The sequence below is a fragment of the Bubalus bubalis genome, chromosome 6 (assembly GCF_019923935.1).
Source record: "Bubalus bubalis isolate 160015118507 breed Murrah chromosome 6, NDDB_SH_1, whole genome shotgun sequence".
Taxonomy (NCBI): domain Eukaryota; kingdom Metazoa; phylum Chordata; class Mammalia; order Artiodactyla; family Bovidae; genus Bubalus; species Bubalus bubalis.
The window spans coordinates 110342661-110354641 of NC_059162.1; the positions used below are offsets into that span (position 1 = coordinate 110342661).

Sequence of the window (11981 nt, forward strand, 5' to 3'; positions counted from 1 at the left end):
TCTATAATTTTGTGTTAAATTTTGTATGAGTATCTGAAAATATAATTTCATAATGTGGATATATGTTCTCGGTGATTAAATATGTTTTAATAATTCTTCTCTTTTTGTTGAGGAATTTAATAATTACACGTTTATACATAACTATATATAATTTTAATAGTCCAAGGTGGAGAACTTAGCTATTTTATTGATGGATCAGTCATTTGGATTAGTGACAAAGATGTAGGTAATGAAAGGCCCAGTTTGGTTTTTTTTTTTGGTTGGTGTTTTGTTTTAACTTTTTATTTTTTGTTGGGGTATAGCAATTAACAGTGTTGTCAATGTTGTGATAGTTTCAGGTGGACAGCAAAGGGACTCAGCGAAAGGCCCAGTTTATAATGTAATAGCTAACACACTTGGATGTTGAAACTGCTTGGCCTTTAGAAACACGAGACATTTCAGTCTTCAGCCAGCCGGTTGTGGGTAGATAGAAAACCAGATCCAAGCAGCTTGGCTAACAGGAAATGGAAGCAGCAGGAGAATTTGAGACCCCTGTTTAGGGGCCTCTCGGCTCTCTAGAGGCCTCTCATAAGAGGCCAGGTAGTGAATATTTTAGGTTTTGCAGGCAATATGGTGGGAACTACTCAGTTCTCTTGTTGCATCACAAATGGAGTGGTAGACAATACACAAACTGTGGTTCAGTTAAACTGCTTATTTATGAACACTGTAATATGAATTTCATATATTTTCAAGTGTCATGAAAGCTACCTTAAGTTAAAAAAAATCATTAAAAAATGTAAACAAGCATTGTTAGCTGGGGGTGGGGGTTAGTTAGAAAAAAAAAAAAAAAAGCACTTTCTGAATTTGTCATCGTTTTCTCATCCAGGTTTAGATAGATTTCGGTAAAAGAAAATGGGCCAGGAGTGGACTGCAAGGTTTTGTTCAGTGCAAACGTCTCTACCCACCGCTGCACATAGCTGAATTTTCAAACACCTTTCACATTGTAATTTCAACTGAGAGATATTAGAGCGAAAATATATTTCAGGCAAAGATAAGAAACAGCTTGTTTTATAATCACTAGCAATTGATATATTCCTAATAATTTCACAAATAATTTACAAATAATTCTTGGTGTCAGGCGTTGTGCTGTATCTCAGGACGATACTGCGCTATCCGCATTTCAGATGAGGACACCACTGGGGCCCGCTGAGGTTAGGTGACAGCTCTGATCGCCAAGCTAGCGTGGCAGGGGCAGGAGCGACCCCCTGCCCCACCGTCTTTTCACCCAAATGGAGCTCTTTTGCAAGCCACGTCCAGATACCCGTGTATCTTCTGCTCTGTCCATATTGGCTGGGAAACTTTCCCTGAATTCAGAAGGGACCGTTTAGTGTCAGTTAAGAGCAAGCGGGCGTCAGTGTCCCCAGCTGTGAGATGGGGATGCCCTGCCCCTGCGGTGTCTCTTCTCGCAGCCGTTGCCGGGCCGAGGGAGGGAGGCAGCCCCGCTGGGAGGCGAGGTCTTCCGGCCGCCCGGGGAGAGAGGCAACGCCCGGGCGGCAGGGGGCGGGTTTTCGGCGGCGCCCACCCCGGGGCGGGCGCGGCCCGCATGCCTGCGCGGCCATGGCGCTCCCGCTCACCGCTCTGCGCGTGCTGCTGGGCAGCTTCTTCGCGCTCACGGGGGCGGCCAAGCTCTCGGAGCAGATCTCGGCTCCGGTGTCGGAGCAGATGGTGAGCGGCGCGGCGTGGGCGGAGGGCGCTCGGGCGGGGGGATCGACCGCTCGGCAGCGGGGGCTGCAACCCCGGCCGTTACCCAGGTGCCCGGCCGGCCCCCGCCCCGCCTGCCCGCGCCCCGCGGACCCGCCTGCCTTAGGGCTAGACGGCGCTAGCGCTGGGGGAGAGCGCCTGCCCCGCGGCGCACACGTGGGCACCGGCCTGGGGAGTTCCTGCGAGTCTCTGCCATTCCCTTCCCATCGGGTATCCCCTTCCAGGCAAATCTAGAGCCGGAAGAGGAATGCTCGGGGACCCTTTGCGGGAGGGAGTAGGACCGAGCTCCCTTGCTTCGTTTGCTTGAGTTCTCGGAAAGTTCACGAGGCAGAGGTTTAACTAATCCCCGCTTGACAAAATAGGAAACTTGCCCTGAAGGTGGAGTGTTTCTGCTAAAGGCTACACAGCTAGTCAGGAAGCAGGACCCAAACTTTAGACCTTCAACTACCTTAGGGAAGCCTGGCGTGCTGCCGTCCGTGGGGTCGCAGAGAGTCGGAGGCGACTGAGCAGCTGAACTGAACTTAGAATCCGGAATCCTTCCCGGGGCCGAGAGGGAGGCATATAAGTCGCCCTTCCGCTCCCTGTCTAGTTCCACTCTCGGGAATGCTGACATGTCTTTCTGCCCACCAATCCACCGAGCCCCTTAAACCAGCCAGACTTTCTAGACAAAGTACACCCCACCTCCCCGCCCCTGCCCCCGGTTGGCCTGGCTTAGGGTGGGTTGGGGAAACATCCTCAGAGCCTGACGGCTTAGAGTTTCTTCCTTAGAGCCCTGAGTAGGGGAGGTAGAACTGAGGTTGGGGAGCAGGAGAAAGTAGCCACCCTAAGGGTCCAGGTGAAGTCATGTGGCTCAGGACAGAGTTTGAGTCAGAGAGTTGAGTCACTCTGAACCCCTCAACCTCCTGTCTGCTGCAGTGAGATCTGGGTCCCAGCATATGATATTCAGTAGAATCTGTTTAATGAACAATACAATCTCTCCTTCCATCCCCTTCCTCATCTCCAAATACTCCCTTGCGTAGTAGCCTGAAGAGAAACCAGGCCAGGCAGAAGGAAAGAGAAGTCATGAAGTTCCCAAGCCTTGGCACTAGATAAGAGGGGCCAAGCCTAGCTTCCTCTTCCTGGAATCTGGGGCTGGGTTGTAATCTGGTGAGAAAGTTCGTCCATCTGTGTACCACCATCCAGCCCTTTTTGGAGCATAAAGTGTTTTCTGATGCCAAAGTTCAGCCCCTCAGCGGGGCCCTCTCCTTTCCAGGCTGGCTGAGGTCAGCCCTGGCCCTGGCCTAGAATAGTAGCTCCTTTGCTGGGGGAGTTAAGGGTGCTGGCACAGAATGCCCCTGCGGAGCATCTGGGAAGTGGATCCTTGGTGACTGTGGCTGACAGGCATTCCCTGCCACCCCTAGAAAGCCCTGTTCGTGCAGTTCGCTGAGGTGTTTCCGCTGAAGGTGTTCGGCTACCAACCAGATCCCATGAGCTACCAAGTGGCTGTGGGCTGGCTGGAACTGCTGGCTGGGCTGCTGCTGGTCCTGGGCCCACCGATGCTGCAAGAGATGAGTAACTTGATTCTGACGCTGCTCATGATGGGTAAGGGGGGTGGGGGGGGTGTGCAACCGGGCTGGTGAAATGGGGACTTCTGCGGGAGGAAAAAATCTGACTGTTCTCTTGACTGTTGCCACCCTTTTTTCTCTGGAACCAGAAGCACTTTCTGCTCACTTGCAGTTTCCATGGTCTTCAGACTAGGATAGGTGCTTTTAAAACTTACACTATAACAGTTGTCAGCAGTTCTATTGGCTGCATGATATTTCTGTCATAAGGATATATTGGAACCTAAAAGCCCCTACCCCTTTCTCTTCACCCCCTAACCTGAGATGAGGGGAGGAAGTAGCAGCTGCCACTGGACTCATGTGTCTGGCAGGTGGAACAGCAAGAAAGCCGGGCCCCCTGAACAGAAAGGCGGATGATTCCTGGAGGGCCCCCTTTCAGTGGCTCTCCCCACAGGAACTGCCAGTGTACAAAGACAGCTGCTTCTTCAAAGGCCAGACATCTTCAGGCTCTTCTGTATCCCCTGGCTTTGTGTCACCCTTGCTGCTGGCGCTCCTGCCCTTCTTCTAGGCTTTCTTTCCATCTCCGCAGCTTGCCCCATTTTTAGCTCTTCCCCACCATATCCACCACCAGTCCCTGGGCCTTCCCTTCCCTTCACTGGGGTTGAGAAAGGAGAAGGATCAGGGGCAATCTGATCCTTCAGAAAATGCCCACCTACTCACTCCATGCCCTGTTTGGTTGGATTGTTGCTGTTTTCTTTCTTGCCATCTGAGAGGGGCTGTGTTAGTTTAAGAAACTTCTGATTTCTGGTTCTGCTTTTTCTGGGGGATCAGAGGGTTGAGAGCAGCTAGTTTAGGGTGTGTGTATGTGGGGAGGGGGACGGTGTTCAAGAGAGGGCTTAAGCTCGAATGAATCAACCTTGGCTGGAGGGCTCTGATCTCCTGGATCTCCCAGGGAATGCCTCAGGAACCTCATTTTCCATTCTAGGGGCTATCTTCACTTTGGTGTCTCTAAAAGAGTCACTGAACACCTGCGTCCCAGCCATCGTCTGCCTGGGGCTCCTGCTGCTGCTGGATATCTGCTAGCTCTAAGTCCAAACCAGAAAAGATGTCCAGACCCACTAGGAAGAAGTCTCCAAGTCCATTCAAGGAATCCTGGGAGTAGAGTATCTCTTGTCCCTTCAGGCCATATCACTGTCAAAGCAGAAACGTGGTGGAAGACAGAGTGTCACCTTGTTACCCATATACCCAAGGGTGGCCAGTGTTGAAGTAGACATCTGGTCTACCTGGCTCTGCTTTCTCAAGTAGACATGTGGTCTACCTGGCCCTGCTTTCTCTTGGACACTTTACTGCTCTTTTTTTGAAGAGTCCATGTTACATACTCTTAGCATTCCTCATGTCATGTGAAAGTAAATTTAAATGACCCAAACTTTTAATGCCCCAAATAACTATTGATACTTTCAATTCCTTTGTATAACTACCTCCCAACTTTTTCCTGTGTCTTTATTTGGATATATTTTTAATGAAAATGAGACTATATGTACTACTTTATTTTCCTTGCTTTCTAAACCTAACACACTGTAACTAACACCATTCCACGTCTATTTTATCTCATTAATGTTAATGGTTGCGTAGTATTCCATTGTAAGGCTGCAGTGTGATGTATTTATAAAGGCCCCCACTAGGAACATTTGGATTGTTCCCGATTTTTTTAGCTATTGTAAACCTCACAGTGAATCACCTCTACATACTTATTTTCTTTCCTTTGAAGCAAGGGTGCTGATTCAAAAGGCATGCATGTTTTTAAGATTTTATTATAAGCTTAGAATTTACACACTGAGTATGGCAGAATATTAAGAATACCTGCTTTTGCCTGCTGAGCCACATGAGATAATCCCTCCCATTCCTTTTTATCTCATGCACTTTAGAGTCACAAAGCTAACAAAAATGGGCATCGAGTCATCATTTTACAGGATCTGAAACCGCCAGGGCACTCGGTGCAGTGCTCCTTGGACATCTATGTAGAGGCAGGGGACAGCCAACTCCAAAAGGTGTTGTTAAAGCAGTGTGTTAAAGCAGTGCCGGAAACCTGGGATGAATCGCAGAAGCCCTAGGGAGTCAGAAGCGTGCGTGTGAGACAATTCTCAAGGGCCAGTGACCATGTTAAGGTGCCTACTGTCATATCCCCAACCGCCTTCACCTAGGTAGGGAAAATGATGTGCTTCCTATCAAGGAAAATAATGAAGAAAAAAGTTCATTTATTTATACAAATACTCTAGCCACCAGCCTACAACTTGCTTTTGGGGGTAGGGACAGTGGCTTTTGCGAGCCCACAGAAGAAAAGTAAAAGAAGTAAAAGTAAAAGAAAAGTGTATATTACTCCATTTCATCTTCACTATAGAACGGTAATTTCTGCTCTGACACTGACAAGCTGGGAACCTCAGGCAAACTGGCACTCTTAGGTCTGGTGTCTGAAGACACAGTGATGCAATCTATCTATAGTAGGTGTGTGTGTATGTGTATGTGTATATATATGCATACTACGTGTGCTGGTGCTGCTCAGTCCTGTTTGACTCTTTGTGACCCCAAGGACTGTAGCCTGCCAGGCTCCTCTGTCCATGGAATTCTCCAGGCAAGAATACTGGAGTGGGTTGCCATTTCCTTCTCTGGCGGATCTTCCCAACTTGGGGATCAAACTTGTGTCTCCTACATTGCAGGCAGTTTCTTCACCTGCTGAGCCATCTGGGAAACCCTCTACATATACAGAGTGTCAAAACAATAAGGAACCTTTTTCTGTTAGGCGAGGTCCAGAGATAACAGCTTCAGTTTCATTGTTGCATATTTTGGCTGCTTTAGGATGACACCAGACTGATATTCTTTCAACTTTGTCCTCTGCTTCTTTCAATTTATTGACTACTGACATCACGGTTATAAAATAGCTGCAGCAGCTCCAGACAACGCATTTGCATATAATATACCATGATGAAAAGAGAGAGGAAAGCTCTTTTAGAAGACCCCTAGGTTTCCCTCATATCCCACTCTGCAGAATTATGTCATATTTCCATTCTTACACCAATCACTGGCATGGGGAATGGAATTCCCATGATGGACTTAGACTAGTTAAGATTTACCCACACTGGTCAAGTGGTCAGCAAGAGAAGGGAGAGAGTAGGTAGTGCCTCTTACCACTTACTTGCCAAATATGGATAATAATGGCAAAGATTTTTATCGAGTTGCTGTGAAGACTTAGTGAGTTAAAGTGCTTACAATAGTGCCTGCACATAATAAGTGCTCAGTAAATGCTGTTATTAAATAGCAGTTCTACAGATGGGAAAGTGGATTCAGAAAGCTTAAGTGCCCACGTGTCAGTGCTGAGACTAGAATTAAGGCTTGATTGACTCCAGAACCCAACACTTCCCACCGCACCAGCTGCCAAAGTCAGAAGTGGGCAGGCGTGGCACCCCTGCTCTTCAACTTTAAGGTAAATGGGATGATCAGTCCAACGTAATTAAATCTGCATTGCTTCCCAGAATTGCCCCTCTGCATGGATATTTTGAAGCTCTTGAAAGTAGAGCCTGGACACCCTAGGAGCCCGGCCTCTTCCCATCTCCACCCCTTCCAGGATTCCACAGCCAGCCTGTCTCCAGCCGGGACTTTGAGTAAAATCTCTCACAGCTGGCATTAGATTGAAGGCTCCTGTTTACCAAGGCCTGGCCTGTAAGCTGATTAGAAGCTACAAGGCCCTGCAAGCTTGACTCTAGGGCCCAACCAGCAGCTGCAGGAAAGGCAGGGTGCTGGAGAAGTAGGCTGGCCAGCTGGTATGGAGGAGTAGTTGGGATTGACAGCAGCAGGAGTATCTTCAGCTTTAGCAGTGCTGCCTCAGTCGGAGGAGAAGCCAGGCCTTAGGAAATGGCACCCTCCTCCCCAAACCACAGCCTAAGCATTGGTCAGGTCAGCAGAATGACATTCAGCAGCAAGGCCTTCCTTATACATTTTTATCTCCCTCCCTGTGCCCGCATGCCTTGCAATGATATTCCTTTCCTTTGGGGCTCTGGCTGCATCCCACACACCCCACTCATAGCTGCCACAGGTGGACCCCTGCCCCTCCAGCTGTTGCTCCCATTCTTCATGCCCTGTCTAGGATTAGTTGGTTGATGGGAGGGTCTAGGATGTGTGGGTGGGAGTGGATTCTGCCCTGTCTCAGCTCCTTAGACCCCGGGCCCCAGAGAGAGCTGTAGCAGCCAGAGCAGCAAGAGGTAGGAGTCATCTGGTGGGATGGCAGGGAGAGGTTCAGAGTGGGGAAGTGGAGGGACAGAGACTTGGTGGACAGAGCCTAGAGGGAGGGGGAGAAAGGAATAGACTCATTCACGATCCCAGAAAGGATGAGCCTGTGAAGCTCAAAGGCAGAAGTACAAATTTTGGTATTGGAGGAACTAAGTTTTGGGATATCCTAGGAGTGTGACTGTGTGCCAAAAATAGGAACAGGACATGGGCTTGTGCCCATATCCCCCCTTGGAGAGAGGGGCAGTATGCCCAGATGTCTTTGTGCTATTTGCCTGAGGTGTCTGTCTCTAACGGTGTGTGTGTGCCTGTGTGGGTGCACACATTTATCCGTGTGCTGCCTAGAGGGGAAGGGAGCTAATGGTTATGCAGTATCTCCCCAGTGTCAGCCAGTGCTCAGAGTTTTACTTATGTTTTCTCATAATCCTCCGAACAACCCTGTGAGGTAGGTATTTTAATCTCCATTTTACAGCAGAGAAGACAGGCTCTGTGAAGCTGAGTAATTTGCCCAAGGTCACATGGCAGATAAATGTGTGTATCTAGAATCTGCCTGATTTCTGGGCCTGTGCTCCTTTTGCTTTGCTGTCCAAAATTCCAAATCAGACCCCGGACTTCTTTGTGGTCAAAAGATGAGGGGGAAGGAAACAGGCTGGAAAGCCTGAGATGTGAAAGCTTTTCAGCCCTGCCCAAGGTGCTCCAGGCAAGCCCCAGAGAGGACATTCACCAAGATAAGTCCAAGGTCACTGGGCAGGGGCCTGTCTCCTGGGTCACTGCATCCTACGGCCATAACTCCATCCATGCCTCTCCTCTACTGACCTGGATGGCACTGGAGCTGGAGGATTGGGCTTTTTCGGGGAAGGAGTCTGTATTCCACCCTGGTTTCTCTATGACTTCCTGTTGGCTCAGCCTTGCTGGGGCTTGATGCACATGCCAGTGCCCCACAAAGTGGAGCCCTACTCCACCTATAAGGGGGCACTTCCACCTTCCCAGTTACCAAGGTGAAAAATTTCCAAGCTATCTGGGATTCCTGACCCGCCCTCATTTCCCACATCTTTCACCAAGCTCATTCTACTAACTCTGTAGTCCCCTCTGCTCCACCTCCAGCGGGCACCGGCGGAACTAATTCCTCAGCCCCTCACGGGGGCTTCCCGGCTCCTAGTCTCCTCCCACCACGGATTTTGGAAGAGAGGACGGGTCTGGCGAGGAAAGGCGGGGTGGAGGGCTTCTTGTGCGGCTGGCCTCCACAGTGATCTCTCTTCCTCTTGCTAGTCCAAGGTCCGAGATGAACAGGAGCGTGGGGGACCTGGGTGTTGGCGGCTGCAGACCCTGGGACGACCCTGCTCGCTTCATTGTGGTGCCTGCGGCCTATGCCTTGGCGCTGGGCCTGGGGCTGCCGGCCAATGTGGCGGCCCTGGCGGTGTTCGTCCGCAGCGGCAGGCGCCTGGGCCAGGCCCTGCGTCTCTACCTGCTCAACCTGGCCCTGGCCGACGTGCTCTTCACGCTCACGCTGCCGCTGTGGCTCACTTACTACCTGGGCCCGGCCCACTGGCCCTTCCCGGAGGCCGCCTGCCGTGCAGCCGGGGCTGCCTACTATGTGTCCACCTACGCGGCCGTGGCCTTCGCGGCGCTCATCAGCGTGTGCCGCTGCAGCTCCGTGCACCGGCCCGGGCCCAAGGCGGCCGCCCGCCCGGCCCTGCGCCGCCGCGGCCCGGCCCGCGCCGCGTGCGCCGCCGCCTGGCTGGCAGGCCTGGCCTGCGCCGCACCCTCGCTGGCCGCCCCGCACGCGCTGAGCCCCGGGCCGGGCGGCGCCTCTCGCTGCCTGGAGCGCGGCTGGGCGCGCGCTGGCCTGGCCTACACCACCGTGGCCTTCTTCACCGCCGCCTTCCTGCTGGTGCTCGCGGCCTACGTGAGCGTGGCGCGGGCGCTTGCCGCGCCCTCGGGCCCGGGCCCAGCCCGCGCCGGTGCGCACCGGCGCGCGGCCAGGACCATGGTGTTGGGGCTCCTGCTGGTCTTCGCCCTCTGCCTGGCGCCCTACCACCTGCTGCTGGCACCCTGGGTAACGGGGCAGGAGGTCGCCGCGAGCCGCGAAGGCGGCGGATGCCGGGCCACCTCCACGCTCGACGTCCTGCACACCCTTAGCCTGGCGTTGCTGAGTCTCAACAGCTGCCTGGACCCTCTCATCTACTGCTTCTCGGTGCGCCGCTTCCGCCAGGACTGCTGGGCGCTGAGCTGCCGTCTGGGGGTGGGGGCATCTGGGGCGCACTCGGCCTCCTTGGCCTCTTCCTAGAAGGGTCCCTGGTCCGCTGCCTGCTTCACCCCTGCCACCCTCCCAGCCGAGTCCTGGGTGGTGGAAGCTCTTTGCAAGGACGTGGATTCCAATTCTGACACAGCCACATACTAGCCGCCTGTAACTGTAGACCTCCAGGCTCTGCCAAAAGGGGGAAAACTTTGTAAGCCGAAAGTTCCCTAGACTTGACCATTGTTTGGATACGCATAGTATGCCATTGTTTTTAAAATCTCTTGGGATAAACCCCAAAGTCCTTAAAAGGTCCTCCAAGGCCTGACTGGCTCCAGCTTCACTCTCCGCATCCTCTCACCCGCATCTTCCCTCTTCTCTACCACGTCTGCCCGTCTCTGTGGGTTGAGTCACATTATCAGTCCCTGGAACAGACCAGTTTCCTGCCCTTCAAGGCCTTTCGAATTGATTGCCAGGAATGATGTCCCTCGGTCTCCTTCATTAATTCCTTTTCATTATCACCTCCTCAAAGGTGGAAGCTTTCTTGATCAGCACCACAGACACCATACCCTAGACTGGATTAGATATGATTGCTCCCTTACAGGTCTTTCCATAATTGCAATCAAGCAATTAACTGGATAGTTCTTCCCCCCTTTTTTTTTCCTTAGTTTTTCTCCCTGTAGTTCTTTCTCTTTTCAGAATGTGTTTATGTTGATCCATAAGAAAGTGCCATTTTTATAGACCCAGAAAGGTTGAATAGTGGCAGTTTTATTTTTATCCAATTCAACTTAATGAATTCCATGTTTGCCTTATTTACTGCTTGCTATTGTTCTTTGCACATAGTAACACTTCAGTATGTCAGATGAATGCATGAAACGTGAATATCATTAGCTTAAAACGCCCAAGGACTCATTCAGACACTCCAGTCTCAGATTTTCTTCAAGTGTTTCTGGGATTCTCTAAGCTTATATTACCCAGATGCATTCCTGACTGAGTACTGGTGATTGCTTCCTTTTGCTGTTGCTGGTTATCTGCAACTCGTCCATCACCTCCAATGTGCCAAGATTCCAGGGCCAAGACTTGGAGATAACCAAGCTGGATATCCATCCTGCTATTACCTGGGAGAGGGATTGGCCAGACTTGCTGCCTTCAGCTTCAGCTGAGCAGAGAGACTGTCGGTGCAAATCCCTGCCAATGGTTCTGGCCTCTGGTTCTTTCTCTCCTTGTGCCTTGATGACTTAGCAGTTGGCTTCAAGTGGGAAAGGGAACCTCTCCCTCTCTTCAGCCATGTTACTGGGGGCTCCATAGCAAGACTGCTTGGGTCTCGAGTTTAATGAGTGAGGGCAGCATATTCACGTTGCCAAGTCAGCTGGGTCAGGACAAGTTCACCGATCAGCCACCATGTCTTACTGACTTCTAGTCCTATTACTGAATTTGCCTTCTAATAGTAAATTTGAGAAATTTCTTCTTTTATTTTTGATAAATTACCTTTCATTGGTCCTTTATTCCTTATTTAAATGTTTTCTTTTGCATTTTAAAAGTAATACACATTCATAAAAATAAATTCAAAGTACTAGAGAAAAATGCAAAATAGAAAATAAAGGTCCCCCAGTGGTAACCACTGTTCACAGTTTCTTGTAGTGTATATCTTTCCAGAGGTTTTCTATTTCAGTACAAATATATGTATAGTCAATTTCCTCCAAAAATCCACAAATGGGATAGTAGTACAAGGCTTTTCTGTGCTCTCCTCACTTAATATATCTTGTACATCTGTTAATATCAGCACATATCGATCAACCTCATTTTTTTAATAAATGCAAAGTATTTATTTTACTCAATTGGTCCCCCTGTTAATGGGCATTTGTTTCTACTGTTTTACTGTGATAAATAATGATGCAATGAGTGTCTCTGTCCACAAATCTTTGCATACTTGTAAATCTATAGAATAAATCCCTGGCAATGAAATTGCTATGTCAAGGAGTATGTATGTGCACTTAAATTGTTTAATCACATCACCAAATTGCCTCCAAAAATGGGGTACCAATTACATACCAATCAACAACTTTGTAACACTCCCTGTTTTACCACAACCTCACTAGAAATGGATATTTTCACTTGCCTCTCTGGACTTCTGTCTGTATTTCAACTGTGAGCATAGTTAATTTGTTCTTTTTCCTGGAAGGCTT

General features: G+C 50.1%; 2 protein-coding genes across 3 annotated transcripts; both read left to right on the plus strand.

Moving 5' to 3' along the window:
* On the plus strand, positions 1–4968 carry TMEM35B (transmembrane protein 35B). Of its 2 annotated transcripts, XM_006051578.3 has the most exons (3): positions 1530–1704; positions 3141–3321; positions 4267–4968. In XM_006051578.3, the coding sequence occupies exons 1-3, from the start codon at positions 1597–1599 to the stop codon at positions 4362–4364; spliced, it is 387 nt and encodes a 128-aa protein (XP_006051640.3). In that variant the 5' UTR covers positions 1530–1596; the 3' UTR covers positions 4365–4968. The 2 variants fall into 2 exon arrangements, with proteins under 2 accessions (XP_044801212.1, XP_006051640.3); XM_044945277.1 differs by lacking the exon at positions 3141–3321 and having other exon boundaries at positions 1–1704.
* A 937-nt stretch (positions 4969–5905) lies between these two features.
* On the plus strand, positions 5906–11755 carry LOC112585789 (platelet-activating factor receptor-like). Its single transcript, XM_044945276.1, has 2 exons — positions 5906–7534; positions 8829–11755. Exon 2 carries the CDS (start codon positions 8842–8844, stop codon positions 9844–9846), a length of 1005 nt encoding a protein of 334 aa, XP_044801211.1. The 5' UTR covers positions 5906–7534; positions 8829–8841; the 3' UTR covers positions 9847–11755.
* Positions 11756–11981: the final 226 nt, after the last annotated feature.

Bases quoted from the DNA above. Each gene is read 5' to 3' on its own strand.
- TMEM35B (XM_006051578.3), top strand. From the start codon at position 1,597: ATGGCGCTCCCGCTCACCGCTCTGCGCGTGCTGCTGGGCAGCTTCTTC. The intron at 1,705-3,140 runs GTGAGCGGCGCG...TGCCACCCCTAG, and splicing joins CTCCGGTGTCGGAGCAGATG to AAAGCCCTGTTCGTGCAGTT. The intron at 3,322-4,266 runs GTAAGGGGGGTG...TTTCCATTCTAG, and splicing joins TCTGACGCTGCTCATGATGG to GGGCTATCTTCACTTTGGTG.
- LOC112585789 (XM_044945276.1), top strand. From the start codon at position 8,842: ATGAACAGGAGCGTGGGGGACCTGGGTGTTGGCGGCTGCAGACCCTGG.